The sequence below is a fragment of the Dromiciops gliroides genome, chromosome X (genome assembly GCF_019393635.1).
Source record: "Dromiciops gliroides isolate mDroGli1 chromosome X, mDroGli1.pri, whole genome shotgun sequence".
Taxonomy (NCBI): Eukaryota; Metazoa; Chordata; class Mammalia; order Microbiotheria; family Microbiotheriidae; genus Dromiciops; species Dromiciops gliroides.
The window spans coordinates 10,118,651-10,134,805 of NC_057867.1; the positions used below are offsets into that span (position 1 = coordinate 10,118,651).

At 46.4% G+C, this 16,155-nt stretch overlaps 1 protein-coding gene across 1 annotated transcript in view; it reads left to right on the plus strand.

Annotated features, from left to right (window-relative positions):
* Nucleotides 1-2,324: 2,324 nt before the first annotated feature.
* Nucleotides 2,325-16,155, plus strand: part of DOCK11 (dedicator of cytokinesis 11) — a 193,657-nt gene continuing 179,826 nt past the window's right edge. The window contains exon 1 of the mRNA XM_043974522.1: nucleotides 2,325-2,526. Within this exon, the coding sequence (XP_043830457.1) occupies nucleotides 2,425-2,526 (102 nt within the window). The 5' untranslated portion in view covers nucleotides 2,325-2,424. The remainder of the gene's footprint in view (nucleotides 2,527-16,155) is intronic.

Sequence of the window (16,155 nt, forward strand, 5' to 3'; positions counted from 1 at the left end):
TTGTGGGGTTGTAAGGAAAACATATGTGAGTCATAGATTGCATTAGCAATGTGAGCTATCATGATTTCTTGCATATCTCTTTTGTGCCAGGTACTGGACGTGAGAGAAATCACCAGACCAAACAGTGTAGGGGGTGGCCAGAGCATTAGCTTGGGAGTTCAGAGATTTGACTTTTACTGCCACTTACTGGAGCAAGTCATTCTATTTCTCTGAGACTCAATTCAATTCAACTAACATCGCAAGCAGCTTGTTCTGCTGGAGGTAGTGTGCAGGCAAGGGAGACAAAAATAAAAAAGTCCTCTCCCTTTCAGAAGCATTTTGTCTACTGAGTAATAAATGTCTGTTGAATCGAACTGAATGGTCCAGAGATCTTTAAACACAGTATACAGTTCTATTAACTACATGGAAGGCTTTATTATCCTTCACTAGACCTTGAGAAGTGCCATCTTCATCAAGGACAGTCTTTTGGTGCTGGCTCTTCCATTCTTACTGACTTGTGGGAGGTGCTCAGTGAGAAGTCGTGTTGTGTGACCGCACATGTGTTTGCTTGTAAAATGAGCATGCTGGAAGGTCCTTCTTAAGGCATCATACTGACTCATTGCTGTCCTTCACAATAGTGAGAATTAATAGAAGTCAGTGAACCATAGACTTGTTAAAGCTGGACCTGGGGCCCTTAGATACCATCAATTTCAACCCTTTTATTTTTACAGAAAAGGAAACATACCCAGAGAGGAAAGAGACTGAGTAAGAGGCAGGGTGGTGTGATGAAAGGAGGCAGGAGAAAGATTTTGGCAAGTGACTTAGGAGTGTGGGTTTTAAGTTGGAAGGGATCACCCAGGTAAGTTGATTCATCTTTCTTGTTTTACATTTGAGGAAACTGAGGCCCCCAAAAGTGACCAAGGTCAGTCAAGTGGTAACAGGCTGGATTTGAACCCAGATCCAGCACAGTATTTAACTTTTGTGCCTCGGTTTCCTTAGCCATAAAATAAGGATAATACCTAGTATATTTCTGTTGCAGGGTTACCGTCAGGAGCAAATGAGACAGTTTGTGGAAGGTTCTGTATAAATGTCAGCTTTCAGTGGCAAAGTTAGAAGTAGAATCCAAGTTTCTAAATTCATTGCTTTTTTTTTATACGTGTAAGGCAGTGTTCCCCTGGGGGCCAGTACTGGATTTGGAGTCAAATGATATATGGGGGGAAATCCTTCTAAATTGCCGGTTATTATTATACAGACGTTAAAGCAGCTGGGGTTATGAAGACTGGGGGTTGGGTGCTGACAAGTATTTGAGGGTTAATCTCACAGAACAGAGATTAAACGTCTTGTTCTCTTTGTCCCCAGAAGGTTAAACTAGGTGTAATGGGGGGGGGGGGAAAGAGGCGTAAAGCCAAAGTGATGATTGATGCTGGGAGGAACTTTCTAACCAGGGGGGCTGTCCGAAAGCAGACTGGGCTGGGAGCTGGGGTCGGGGGCCAAGTATTCAGGTATAGATTATGCCACAAAACCTCTAACGCCCTTCCCAAATCTAAGAAGCTGTGATTCTGGGAGCTAGGGCCGAGCACAGCAATGCACGGGAATAAGGACCACGATCTATCTGCTCACGTCCAAGAAAGTATCAAAAGGCCCGGAGGCTGAGGACAGGGTAGACTAAGGGAAGAAGAGAAACCACCAGGCGCGTGGGTGGGTGGGGCATTATCCAACAGGGCATCCAGTCTCCCAGACCCTGGCATGTGGGGTCCGCCCCAGTGCCCCCAACAACCCCCTCTCCTCTGGGACGCTCCGGGACAAGGAGGCTGAAGGGGGCCGGAAGTGGCGGGCGGGCGGGGCCATGTGGGTCACTGCCGCACCCAGTAGATGGATCTCGAGGGCTGGGAGCTCGGGGCGCCTCCCCTCCTGCCGAGATCGGGCTGCAGTTCTGTCAGCCCCCTCCTCGCGCGCTCCGGGGCCCCAGCCCAGCCTCAGTCTCCTCGAATGGGCCACCAGGGCTCCCCTCCCGGGTGCAAGCGCTCAAGCAAGCTGGGCGGCGGGAGGAGTTCTCCAGGGGGCCACTTCCCCCTCCCGGCCCCCGCCTCCTCCCGCGTGACCCTCGCCCCCCCCCCCCCGGGCACACCCTCCCCGGATCCCCCGCGCGAGCCCGCGGACGGGGGAGGGGGCGGGGCAGGAGCAGGGGGCGGAGCCGGCTCGAGGCGCGAGGCCCGCGTGTGAGGAGAAGGAGGAGGAGGAGGAGGAGGGGGAGGAGGAGGACGAGGCGAGCGAGCGAGGAGGGCGAAGAGGGCGGCGGCGACAGCAGAAGAGGCGGCAGAGGCGGCAGAGGCCGAGGCGGCGCCGGGGGCAGCGGAGGCTGCAGCCCGCCGACCCTGACCCGAGCCGAGCCGAGCCGAACCGAACCGAACCGAGCCGGGCAGGGCCGGGCCGGGCCGCGCTGCCATGGCCGAAGTGCGCAAGTTCACCAAGCGGCTCAGCAAGCCCGGCACGGCGGCGGAGCTGCGGCAGAGCGTGTCCGAGGCGGTGCGGGGCTCCGTGGTGCTGGTGAGCGGGGGCCGGGCCGGGCCGGGACCGGGACCGGGACGGGAGCGGGGGCAGGCACGGACTGGCGGCCGCCCGACGGCCGGCGCTGGCCCCGTCCGAGGCCGCGGGTTGACAGCTCGAGCGTGGGGGGGGGGCAGAGTTGGCCGGGCCGGGCCGGGAGGACGGAAGGCGCGGTTCGGGGTTCGGGATGGCTCCCCCTCCCCTCCTCTCGCCTTCCCCCGCCCTCCCCCTAGCTCCTCTCCCCCGGGCAGCACCTGAGGTAGTGCCCGTGGCGGCGGCAGCAGGAAGGATGCGCGAGGCGCGCGCACGCGCACAGCCGCCCCGCACGGCGGCCGCGGCGCACAAAAAAGAGCCCCACCCAACCCCCCCTGGCTGGGCGCGGTGACAGAGGAAGCGCGGCGACTTCCTCCTCTCCGGGAGGCCACAGCTCAGGGGGGGCTCTGGCTGCGCGCCCGGCCGGTGCCACCTTCCCCTCGGCCCCGTGGGTGTTCCGGGCGCTGCCCGCCTCTTCCTGCTCGAGGCTCCCAAACCCAGGCGATCTAGGAGCCGGCCAGCCGGCCCGCGGCTTGTCCCCCCCTCCCCTGCCCTCTCCTGCCCTCCCCAGCGATGCCAGCCAGCGCCTGCCGGCTCGCTCTGCATCCCTTTGCCCGTGTCAGAGGGGGCCGTCGTGGCCGAGAGGGCTCCACACGCCGAGCCAACTTTCGCGGCTTCGCAGTGTAATTGTCAGGATTTGGCGACAAAGCCAACATGAAAGGAAAAGCCACACTAGGGCAGCAGGAGTTGACATTAGCGGGTGCTCTGGAGGAAGATCAAAGGTTGGTTGTGTACCTTTGAGATAGCCATCTGAGTCCTCCCTAATGGCTCCAGCCATGCAGAGCCCGAGACTTGAAAAGACCTTGTTCTGTCTTGGCCAGACACTTGAAAGTTGAACGGGCCGGCTTACAGCCAGATCTTTAATATCCTTTCAGTCAATATTAGTCTTATTTTATTTAGCTCGTGTCCTACTCCGAACCTGTTGGAAGGCAAATCTGACCCTTCTTTTGCCCAACTGATAGTTAATATATGGAGGTGCATGACATCAGGTACTTGTGCACTCTTTGCACCCTTGGCCTTAGTACTCTCAGCCGAAGGACCTAACAACTTTATTCAGGCAACTCTAACATTAGCGAAACTCCCATGAGCAACCAGGGAGGAATGGTCTTGTATGGTATTTGGTGATGATGGCAGATGGAAGGTTCCCATGACACTAGCTGGGGCTACCAACTGTTTCTCCAATTTGATTTCTCCAACAAGTGGACTTCAGTCTTAAGAGGTAGAAAATTAATCTGTTAACATTCTTGGCCAGACTTTGGAGGTTTGAAAATAATTCAATGATTGTCTAGATTTTTAGAGGACCAAGTTTGAGTAATGCAGGAGAATTCATTTACTCAGTACAGTTCTTATTTACTTGCTCTGTACAGAGCTCTGTTCTAGATACTGGGGAAAGTTTGCAGAAGACAGTGGCCCTGGCTGGCATCATGGAACTCATAGTTTGGTTGGAGGCTTGGACACAAACACAAACTATTACTTGGGTGATCTTGTTCAAGAGTCCAACATCCATCAACAAACTAGGCACTGGAAGAAGCACTGGGGATATACAAAGAAAGGCAAAAACCACCCCTTTCCCTCAGTGATCATCCAGTCTAATGAAGGAAACAACATGTAAACAACTAGGTACAGGAAAGATCAATATAGAGTAGAAGTCGATTATCTGAAAGGGGAAGGCATTAGCATGGGGTGGGTGGGTGGGGAGGGAGACTGGAAAACTCTCCTGCAAAAAGTAATATTTGAGCCGAGAGAAGTCTTGAGACAAGCCAGTAGAAGGGTGAAGGGGCAGAGCATTCCAAGCACAGAGGACAACGAATGGAAAAGCCCTGAGACAAGAGATGGAGTGTTGTGTTTGAGGAACTTCGGGGATCCTGGAGCTGTAGAATTCCTGTAGAGGAGTTAGGTGTAAGATAGGAAAGAAAGGTAGGAAGCGCTTTAAATGTCAGAGGACAAGCCACTTCCTCTCTCTGGGCCTCACTGTTCATGTACAGTAAGAAGTAGCGCTTAGATGATCTCTGAATCTATGATGTCATGAGTAATCCACTTTAGAACTTGAGAAAGATCAGGAAAGCGTTAGAGTCTCCAAAGGCAAGGGTAGGGAGAATCTCCAGTCAAAGAGGCTATTCAGCAGTTCCACAAGCAACACAGAGGACAAGGAGAATGGGAGCTGAAAAAAAAAAAGGTCATTGGAATTTAATGATTAAGAGATCACCAGTCTCCTTTAAGAGGGCAGTTCCAAGCAGAATGGTCAGAGAAGCCAGATTTGCAAAGAGTTGAGGAATGAGTGGTGATGAAGGTTAGCAGCAAAGAGAGAGAATATGGTAGTTCTGTATGACAGAGGGGTCCAAAGGAGGTCTTCTTACAAAGGATTTGAAAAGGATTTCAGGAGATGATGCATGGGAGAGAGGGGGAATGACTGCTGGAGGAGGAAAGACAGTGTCACCAAGGGCACAGATAGAAGGATCAGCCTTAGGGAAGAAGCCTGGAGGATATGATGCCGAATTTTGAGAAATGGATTCCAGAAGCTCGTGGCAAATGAAGTAGGAGTCTAGGTCATCTGTGGTAAGAGTGAAGTTAGGTGTCAAAATAGAAGAGAAAAGGTTCCGGACAGATACTGTTGGACAGGAAATAAGGAAGAAGAGTATGCAGCAGCAGCAGCAGCAAAATTTCAGTTTAAATTATGCATCATAAATTAGTAGTGGGTGAACAGTGGATGGTGGAATTACCCTTGGGTCAGTAGTTGCAGACTGGGAATGTCATGGGAGTAGGATGAGAAGATGACATAGGATTTTAGGGTAATAGTAGTTTGTGAATCATTAAAGTGGCAGGCTAGATCTAGAGATTAATGAAGCTGGAGTGGAGAGATGGTTTGTGAATATGTCATTATGTGAAGTTGAGTTTTTTAGTGTTGGTGGTACAGCAAGAAACTGTTGGCTAATAGAATTTATATTTAAATGACCCACTATCCGAAAAAGAAAACTCCAAGACCAGATGGATTTGCAAGTGAATTCTATCAAACACTTAAAGAATGATTAATTCCACTATTATATGAACTGTTGGGGGAAAAATAGGAAAAGAAGGGACCCTTCCAGGTTCTGCCATACAAATATAGTTGTTATTTATTTATTTATTTATTTATTATTTTTTTTTTAGTGAGGCAATTGGGGTTAAGTGACTTGCCCAGGATCACACAGCTAGTAAGTGGTTAAGTGTCTGAGGCCGCATTTGAACTCAGGTACTCCTGACTCCAGGGCCGGTGCTCTATCCCACTGCACCATCTAGCTGTCCCTAGATCATTATTCTTAATGAACATAATGCAGAAATTCAAACAAAATATTAGAGAATAAAATTTCAAAATTCTTGATCTGGGAGGTGGGACAATAATAATAATCATTAACTTAGAGCGTGATCCACATGTAAATGTTAATTGAAAATTCTAATAATATACAATTGAAGTCTATATATATACATATATATATTATACACACACACTTCATATATATATATATATATATGTATATATATATATATATATATATGAAGTTTTACCTGCGAAGTGCAAGACCGTGTTTAGACACTTCATGTAAAGTAACTGGAGTTTTTTTCCTCATTGCATCTCAGGTTAATATATGGAGGTGCATAACATCATGTACTCAGTTCACATGTTCAGTTGGGGTGGATGGTCTTTGAAAGTGTTTGTCATTGGGACATTCAGAGTATACAGTCTTAGCCTAAAGCTGAGTATACAGAATAATCAAGGAAATGACTTTGTGTGTGATGCTTCTTTTGCCGCAAGAACCAATCACTAATGCTACTGCCACAGGAAAATAGTATTGCAAATATTATATTATTCACATCTCCATAGAATGATCTGCCTTACTGGTGATAGCAGTTATTAGGGGTAACTAGGTCACAAGGACTGCAGATTGGGCACTAGAAAGACACGTTCCAAATTTTGGATTTTAGCCAATTTGTGATATTAAATTAGAAGGGAATGTTCAATACAAAGCCATCTTCCACAGAAAGATTAACTATAGCAAATACCAAAGTGCTTTGCAGTTATAGGAATTCAGTTATATTGCACCTAAAATCATATTTCCCATTAATAACCTTTTATATTTCTTTAGTGTTTTACACCTAGCAAAAGGGAACAGGGATTATTTAAGTAGCAACCTTGAATTCTTTCCCTTTGTGAGGGAGTCCTACCCAGGGTACTATTCTATGCTTTGAAGAGTATATGTGTCCTTGGAGAAGCCAGAGGCCCCTGGAAACAGGAGGGGAGTTAATTTAACTTATCTGGGTTCTTAGGTACAAATCCTTTGCAAGTTCTGTAGTGATATAAATAAAACTTGCCTTATGGTGTATTTAATTCCTTGTTAGTTCGAATACTTTGATAGGACCTACTGATTGTCTTTCATTCTTGGGGGGCACAAGCCAAATTCTGATGTTCCCAGGAGCAGCCTTTGGTAGGAGCACAAGTCATAGAAATTTGCGTGAGAAGCTCCCAAAGTCGAACCTAATCTTTTGTGAGTTTAGAGCTTTGGTAATGGGCTACAGATTATATTTTGAGAGACAGCTTGTTGTACTAGAAGGAACGTAGAATTTGGAGACAGTAAAGGCTTTGGTCCGAATTCTAGGTCTGACACCAGTTTCATAACATTGGGCAAGTCAGCCTCTCTGCCTATCCCTGTATCTCTAAGATGGAGACAATACTATTCTCAATACCTACCCCAGTGTGTTATTGTAAGGAAAGACATATGAACCTGCATCATTTATTATTATCATCATCCAATTCCAGTGCTCTTTCCGCTGTGGTATTTTCCTTACTGTAACCCCAGACCTGCAATATTATGTCATGCTAATTTTTCTGTTTAGATTTCATTTTCCCAATCTAGCCTTGCTGACATGTTATCAGTATCCCGCAGCTAGACACTCACAGTATTCAAAGTACTAGGATTTGTGCCGTATGTTTCACCATTAGTTCACTGTTTATTTTCATGAATCTAATGAGTACATTAGAAAACAGACAAGAGTATATTTACATAAATATCATACTGGAGGCATAACATTCATCGGTGGTCCCAGGGAATGGGAACATGTCAATTACTGCTAGTAAATGGTTCTTAGGAGGGGGCTTCTTTCATAGGTCATTTGGGAACAAGATTATTAGTTGAGCAGCTTCTCTGATAAACGTCTCATTTCTAAGCTATATAGGGAACTAAGTCAAATGTATAAGAATAAGAACCACTCGCCAATGGTAAAAGGATATGAATAGGTAATTTTCAGAGGAAAAATCCAAGCTTCCCAATAACCATATGAAAAAATGCTCTTATTTCCTAAAACTTAGAGAAATGCAAATTAAAAGAACTTTCAGGTACCATATCACATTCATTAGGTTGTCCTAGTTTACAAAAAAGGAGAATGACAGATGCTGGAGGGGCTATGGGAAAACAGGTACGTTTAGTGCACTAGTTGGTGAAGCTGTTAGCCCTTTTACCTAGTGATGTCTCTAATATGTCTGTACCCCAAAGAGATCAAAGAAAGAGGAAAAGGACCCATACATACAAAAATATTTGTAGCCGGTCTTTTTGTGGTGTCAAAGGACTGTATGGGGTGCTTATCATTCGGGGATGGATGAACAGTTACGGTATATGAATGTGATAGAATACTAATGTTTTATAAGAAATTCTAAAATGATTTCAGAGAAACCTGAGAAGATACGTATGAATTGATGCAAAGGGAAGTGAGCAGAACCAGGAGAATGATTTATGCAATAATAACAATATTGTAAAGACAAACCACTTTGAAAAATTTAGCAATTATGATCGATACGATGACCAATCCACAATTTCAGAGGACTCATGATGAAGCATATTGTACACCTCTAGATAGAGAAGTGACAAACTCAGAGTGAAAACATTTTTCTTTGGGGAGGAGCATGGCTTATGTGAAAATTTGTTTTGCTTGACTTCACATATCTGTAATGAGAAAAAAATTATAAACTGAGGATAGATGCTGAAGATCAAAAAGGACTTTGGGGGCAGCTAGATGGCGCAGTGGATAGAGCACCGGCCCTGAATTCAGGAGGTCCTGAGTTCAATCTGGCCTCAGACACTTAACACTAGCTGTGTGACCCTGGGCAAGTCACTTAACCTCAATTGTCTCACTAAAAAAAAAAAAGACTTTGAATGTAAAAGTAATAAGTTTAGAGTTGAAGCTCTTTGCTTGCTATAAAAGAAGATATAGGGGCAGCTAAGTGGCGCAGTGGATAGAGCATCGGCCCTGGATTCAGGAGGACCTGAGTTTCAAATCCGGCCTCAGACACTTGACACTACTAGCTGTGTGACCCTGGACAAGTCACTTAACCCCAATTACCTCACAAAAAAAGACAAAAAAGAGGATATAGCTACTTGCCCCACCCTAAAATATGTTTGATAAACATGAGGCTTATTGGTAGATTGCTTACACATTACTTCTGTACTTGGAAGAGATGCTACAGATAGTAAGGCACTCAATAAACAGTTGATTCTAAAGGCTATTCTTGTGCTTTAGGTATCCTGAAATGACCTTCTGTGCCAGATGCCAGCTGAATTTTCTTCTCGGTGCAATAGCCATGGGCTTTACCGGAAGAACATTAGTCCATGTACCATCCCCTGCTCAGGTTCCACACTATTTCTCTAATAAAGATTGCCTCTACTCCACTTCTTTTGTATCTTGGACCCCCCTTTGCAAGTCTTGTGAAGCCTATGAACCTCTGCTCAGAATTATGTTTTTAAAATAATTTAAGGAAATGCTTAATTTTAGTTAAAAGGTGAAAACAAAAATTATCCCCCCCCATTCAAGTTTACAGACTCCCTGAAATCTTTCGATCGATCCCTGCTCTCTGATAGGTAAGAAGGGCTGCATAATGTCTAGAATTGTTGCCTTGCTTCCTCCGCTTTGCCTGGCATGATGAAGCTGATATTTAGGAAAGGACCTGAAGATTAGCACAGCTGCCTCTCTCCTGACTGAGGAACTTGGAGAAAGCATTCAATACAGGTGAAAAATAAGGAATGCTCTGGAACTGGGCGAGAAGTCGCCCAAGAAAATAAAGTCCTATGGGCCAAAACAGCTTTACTCAATGTTTAGAATCGATGGGCTCCCTTCTCCTCTTCAGGTTACTATAGCTAATCATGCCCATCTCTGGGCTTCGGTTGCATTATTCCCTGTGACACTACCTTGGGTGCTGGAGCCTCTCTGAACCTGAACCTCTCTGAACTGGGAGCAGCTCATAATTAGCCGTCTCCTTGTGTGTATGTGTGTGTGGGGAAGGGGGGGGAATCAAAGCAGAATGGTTTCTCTTTAGGGATTTCCAGTTAGCAGAAACGAGAGAAGCCTCTTTTCTAAGCTGCAGAAGAAAATATGATCTGTTTTCCTGGAAGGGCCGCTTAACAGTCCTCTGGCTGGCAGATTTTTTCCCCATTTTTTAAACAACCAGTGTACACCTACATATTCTACAGCCATTCTCACCTGTCAGAGTAGGGGTTCCTGACCGGGGCTCCACGGACTTCCAAGGGCTACATAGATAGATTTCAGAAGGTCTGTGCACTTGGATGGGGAAAAGAATTGCATCTTATTTTCACTATCTCCAACTGAAATTTCGCATTCCTTTCAATGATTTAAAAACATGAATCTGAGAAGGGGTGAAGGCAGGCCTCACCATACTGCCTACTTAAAGAGGTCTGGGACACCAAAAAGGTTTCCTCTAACATAGAACTCTTACTGTTGCTGCACAGCTGATTAATAAGCACAGTGTTCTGCACATACACGTGGTTCAATTAACCCTTTGTTGAATAAAAACATTCCTCACAGGCATTTCGGTATTTAGGGGGCACCTGTTCTGTGCTAGGTCCTGTGCCAGCCACCGGGAAGCAGACAAAAACCGAGAGCCTCTACCTTTAAGAAGCTTAGTTCTGTTGGGTTCTTAGTTCTCTTACTTCTGAATAATGTGTAGATGGACACAGAAATTTAAATACCAATGGTATTTTCAAAAGGGAGGACCCCCATGACTGGGTGGGGAGAGAGGATCAGGGAAGGAGGTGCCCTCCCCCACCTCCGCCCACCTGAGCTGAGCTTGTAAGGAAGTTCAGGCCTCTGTGAGGGGAAGAAGGGAATACATTCCAGGAGAGACAGACTGTGCAAAGGCAGCCAAATTGTAGACAGTGATGGATTGGGGAGACAGAGAAAGAATGAGGGAATGAGTGAGGACAGTCTGGACCCAAGGAATAAAGGAAGCTAAAGATCCAGATGTGAGGCAGTGATAGAAAGGCAGGCAGGTTTTTAGGCAGTAGTTGAGACAGAACAGGGAGTTCAAGCCAGCACACCATTAGAGCAGCTTGGGAGAGCCAAGATCCTAAAATTTAGGCAAGGCCGGTCTCAGCAGGGAGCTTCTCCCGGGCTGCCTGCTGCAGCAAGAATAGGACCAGGCCAGCTTCAGATGGGCAGGGAGGGAGGGCATCAGCTCCAGGTACCTGAAGCACCAGAACAGGCTTCTGTGGAGGCTTACGAAGAGAAGCTCTGTCCACAAAGTCCCCAGGCCTAAAAGGGGGCTGTCAGTGAAGATTCCTTCGCTGCCCAAGCCGTGCCGCAATGGGCTTGTTCAGATCTAGGAATATGGGAAACTGAGTGGTGGAGCTCACTGCTCTAGCTCCCTTGGCACAGCTGATTGGCAGCTTTCCACTTGGAGGCAGGCTTAGCAGTATAAGGTAGGGCCCTTGAATTCAGGGTGTTCAGAGAAGACAGAAAGATACTGGAGGATTCCTACTCTCCGGTCCAGTAGAATAAATAGTACTTGTGCCCAGGTAACAGTAACAGAATAGAGCAGCAGTGCCTAGTAGAGGTATAGTCTGAGAGTTCTGAGGAGGAGAGAGAACTTCCACTTGGTCAATCAGCAAAGCTTTTGTGAACCAATGTTTGAGCTGGTCTTCAAGAACGGGATGGATTTCAGCATGTGGAGGAAATAGACTGAACAATTCATTGATCAATCAATAAGCATTTATGAAGTGCCCCCTGTGGGCCAGACTGTCTACTAGATGCTAGGGAGATTGGTCGTTCCTGCCCTCAAGAGCTCACTTTCTATCAGGGAAACAATGTGACTATAAATAAGCACAGATATAAGTTACATACAGCATAGCAACTTGGTGAGCTGTGGAGGCACCAGGAAAGGCTGCAGATAGAAAGGCTAGCTTGAGCCAAGGCTCGGAGATGGGGGGCATCCTCCCTGCCCTCCACGGCCATCATTGAAAGGAGAAATTGTTGAGGGGGGGCAGACTTCCTCGACACCCCCAGCAACAACTGCTGACCAACCAACTGCCACCATCAGACTGCCCTGAAAGTGGCAGCATCTCCCAGACCTTAGATCATGCTGCCAGTGCAGGCCTCATAGCCATCATCTGGGGAAGCGACTCCTGTGGAGAAAGACTCAGCCATGCCCACCAAGTGCCAACCAATTGCCACCCACAGGGAAACAAGGCCAGGCCCCCAAAGGGTAGAGACATGAGGCAGCATGTGCAGGCCATACCAGGCCGTTATTGCCTTGACCACTATCTCCCCTCAGGTACCTGTGGGATAGCCCAGGACCCTGAGTCCAAGAGGCTTGGGAATAGTGCCATTACATAATCCGTTTTACTGCTGTATGTACTCCAGGAGACTTTTCCACCTGACTTGTAGTTGAAACATCTCCCAAATAGAATGGGATCTACTGAGGTCAGGGACCATCTGACTTTTCTCTTTGTATCCCAGACACTTGGCACAGGGCTTTGCCCATAGTAAGGACCTGATAAATGTTTCTTTCACTCCTCATCTCTGCCTCCTAGCTTCCTTACCTTCCTTCAACATTTGCCCTTCATGCTAGTGCCTTCCCTCTGCAATTAGTTCCAGTTTATCCTGTCTATAATTGTTTGCATGCTGTGCCGTCTACACCATTAGACTAGGAGCTCTTTGAGGGCAGGCATTGTCTTTTACCTGGTATACCATAGGGAATTAATGAATGAGCTGATTGTTGGGGAGAGGAAGATGTGGCCCCTTGAGAAGGTGTTTGGATAGACAACAGTGTAGAAAGGGGAGTAATGTCTGAGGTTGGAGAGGTTCAACCAACTGTGGAAGGCTTTAAATGCTCATTATCTAATGGCACAGAAGGATTTTTTTGCTATGATAAATAGGATACATGGGAGAGCGGGGTAAGTTCTGTACACCTCCCAGCATGCTAGCTGGAACATCACACCAGACACACCCTTTGAGAACCGCTGCTCTAGAGGCTCCTTGAGTTTCTGGAGGTGGGGAGTGACATGGCCAGCCAGCACTTCAGAAACAAAGGTGGGAGGTGATGGTGAGCATCAGACTTGTTCGGGGAATGGTGACTAGGCTGATTTCACTGGTACCTATGTAGCCCTTTTGTGATAAAATTCTCCAGATAGGTTGGATCCTGAGTATGAAAGGCCTTGGGTAGGAGGCTGAAGAGTTTGGACTCAGTTCAGTAGGCAGTAGGGAACCACAAGAAGGGTTTTGACTGGTGAAGTGAGATCAGAAAGATGGATTGGAGGGTGGAAAGATGAGAGGTGAGGATGATTGGTTCAAAGGTTTTTATAGTCGTCATTAGTACAGGATGGGAGAATGAAAGACTAAATAAAACTAGGCAGTGGGGATACATGCACGAGATATTTGCAGCTAGACTCTTCAGGACTTGGCAACTGACTGCATGCAGGCAGGGTGGGGGGCAGCAGGGGAAGAGTCAGAAATGATTCTGCGGTTGGGTGACTGGGAAAATGGCTTTAATAAAATAGGGAAGCCAGGACTAGAGAATCGCTGTTGACTTTGACTAACATGGAGGCACAGACTAGTCTGCGGGGTGCGGTTAGCCCTTGCTCAGCCCTCTTGGAGGTTGACATTTCACACATCGCTTCTCTGATGGGATGAGTTAGAGGAATGTTTACATTTTGGCTGTCTTCTCATTCTTTGCTTTTGGCATCACGTTAAGGTTCCTACATACTCAAGCATCTTCTAATTCAATTCAGTTCAACTACTACAACTAAGATGTTTATATGTGGAGCCATTTATGGGCCTTTCACGCAAGAGAAGTTCGCTTGAGAATGAATGGGGGGCTTGTAGATTCTCTGCGATGCAGATCCGATTTGATCATGCCCAGAATGCCAGGGCCTGGCAAGGTCCATCTGCTGTCCCACTTCACACAACAATTGACCATAGGCAATTGCTTGCAATTCATAATTCTTATATTTTGAGTTTGTCTTCACAGGAAGTTATGTGTTTACCTTCTTTGGCAGTGAATGTTGAATTTTCAGTGTGGTATAGTTTCTGGCTAATGTTTGAAGCGGTGGAAATATAATTCCCATCATATTTTTTAGTAATTGTTGAAATCTCGCATTGGAGACAGAAGACTTGGCTTCTAGGCCTACTTCTGCCCCAATGAAATATGTGACCCTGGATAAATCAGAAGAAACGGGGCCTCTTTTCTGCAGTGAGAAATGGACTTGACAGCATCTGTGTCTACGAGGAAACCGTTTGTTCTTGGCCTGATGGTGTTCTTTTTGCTTAGGAATCTGGGGGAAAGTATGAGGTCAGGCTGATGAGAGGGAACAGAACTCGTAACGATAAACGTGCGCAGGCCCAGTGCTGATGGTCAGGCCAAGATCAGGCTTGATGATTTTGAAAGCTGTTTGAATAGCTGACTATAAAAATCTCAAGTGTCCTGGTCGAGCTGTCTGGAATGATGCCCAGGATCAATTTTCTAGTGCTAGTTTTTAGATTTTTCTTAAGCAGGTCACCTTGTTCAAAAGATAGACTTCTCTTTCTTCCATATTTCATATTAGTGAAAGTGGACAAATCAAATGGCCAACTTTGTACTTTGCAACAGCTTCCTGCTCACACTTTGTTCATGGTTTGACTAGAATAATAGAAACTGTTGCTAGAATAAATTTATTTTCTTAGTTTAACATCAAAATTAATACTTCCATTCATTTCCTTTTCTCTCATACCATGGGTGCTAGTTTTCTTTATTATTATTCATGTCAAGCTATCATATTGCTTGCCTTCTTGGTTGGGGGGTGGGAGGAGTGGAGGGAGCTAGAGGAGAGAGAGAGAATGTGGAATTAAAATGTTCAAAATAAACAATACATTAAAATAGTTTAGAAATTATCCACATCTTCTTCTAATGTGACATTATTAAAAAGGCCATGCTCAGTGTGAGTGTCCCCTCCAAGGCTCTGTCCTGGGGCCTCTTCTCTTTTCATCCTCTCTTCAGCTTTCATGGCTTCAGTTATCATCTCCCAAATTGACAATCTTTCCTAATCTCTTCCCTGATCTCCAGTTGGGTGGGTAGGTAGTGACGTTGAAGGTCTCTATGTGGATGTCTAGTCTAAAGGTAACTCCTTAAACAGTTCCAAAACCAACTTGTATTTTCACCTGAACCCAAACCTTCTCCAGACTTGTCTCTTTCTGTTGATGGTACCACCATTAGGAAATTAAGACAATTGTAGGAACTGTTTTGCTCACTTATATGCCAGTAAATTTGACCATCTAAATGAAATGGATGAATAGCTACAAAAATATAAATAACTTGCTGCTTCTACCTACCTTCTAAGACATTCGGGTTATGTTGTATTTGCTTCCTGGTCTACCTGTTGTATTCCCCTTGTAGCTCCTGGAGGCCCAAGACTGTTTCATTAACACTCAGCACGTCCCCGGTATATAGTTGTAGGTGCTTGGTACATGTTTGTCGAATTTTAATCAGTATAGTGTAATAGGAAGAAGACTGGATTTGGTGTCAGAAGACCTGGTTTCAATTCTGGATTTGTTGCTAACCACCTGTGTGACCTCAAGGAAGTAAACCTCTCTGGAAGGGGCCAGGGGAGTGGGGCTGTGATGTCATTTGTAGAAGGAGCTCTCGGTACCAGTGCAGGTCAGCTTCAGGAAACTGAGCAGGTTATTCTTGGTCGTCTCTAAGGCCCCTTACCACCGTGAAGTGCTGTGATTCTTTCTGAATGGTCTCAGAGAGGGCCTGGCATAAGCATGAGAAGGTTCTGAATCAGAATGCTGCCAAATGGTACCCTAACAGCCAGAATGGAGGCTTTGGAGGAAAGTACTCACTCCAGCTGCCCTGTGTGATTTGCCCCTGATGGCCCATGTGAGCACCCATTGACAGAAGGAGAAACTGAGGCTCAAGAGAGAAAGGGGTGGGAAGAGATTTGCCCAAGAGGGAGTAGGGCTGAGATCTGAACCCAAGTCCTGTGACTGTAGCTCCAGGGCTCCTTCCACTTCACTGCACTGTCTCCCTAGGTTTGCAATTTCTGCCTCTTCAGAATATTCCAGTCCCTTCTCCCTAGGGCAACAGGGAAACAGAAACAAAAATACCTCATTCTTAGTGTGCCCTTTGTTTTCCTGTCCTTCAAGCATCAGGCTGAATTCACCTAAAAGGCTGGGACATGTGATGTTGGGAACAGGTGTTTCAGTGGGGAGGGGCTGAGCCTGGGGCTTTACTGCCCCATACTG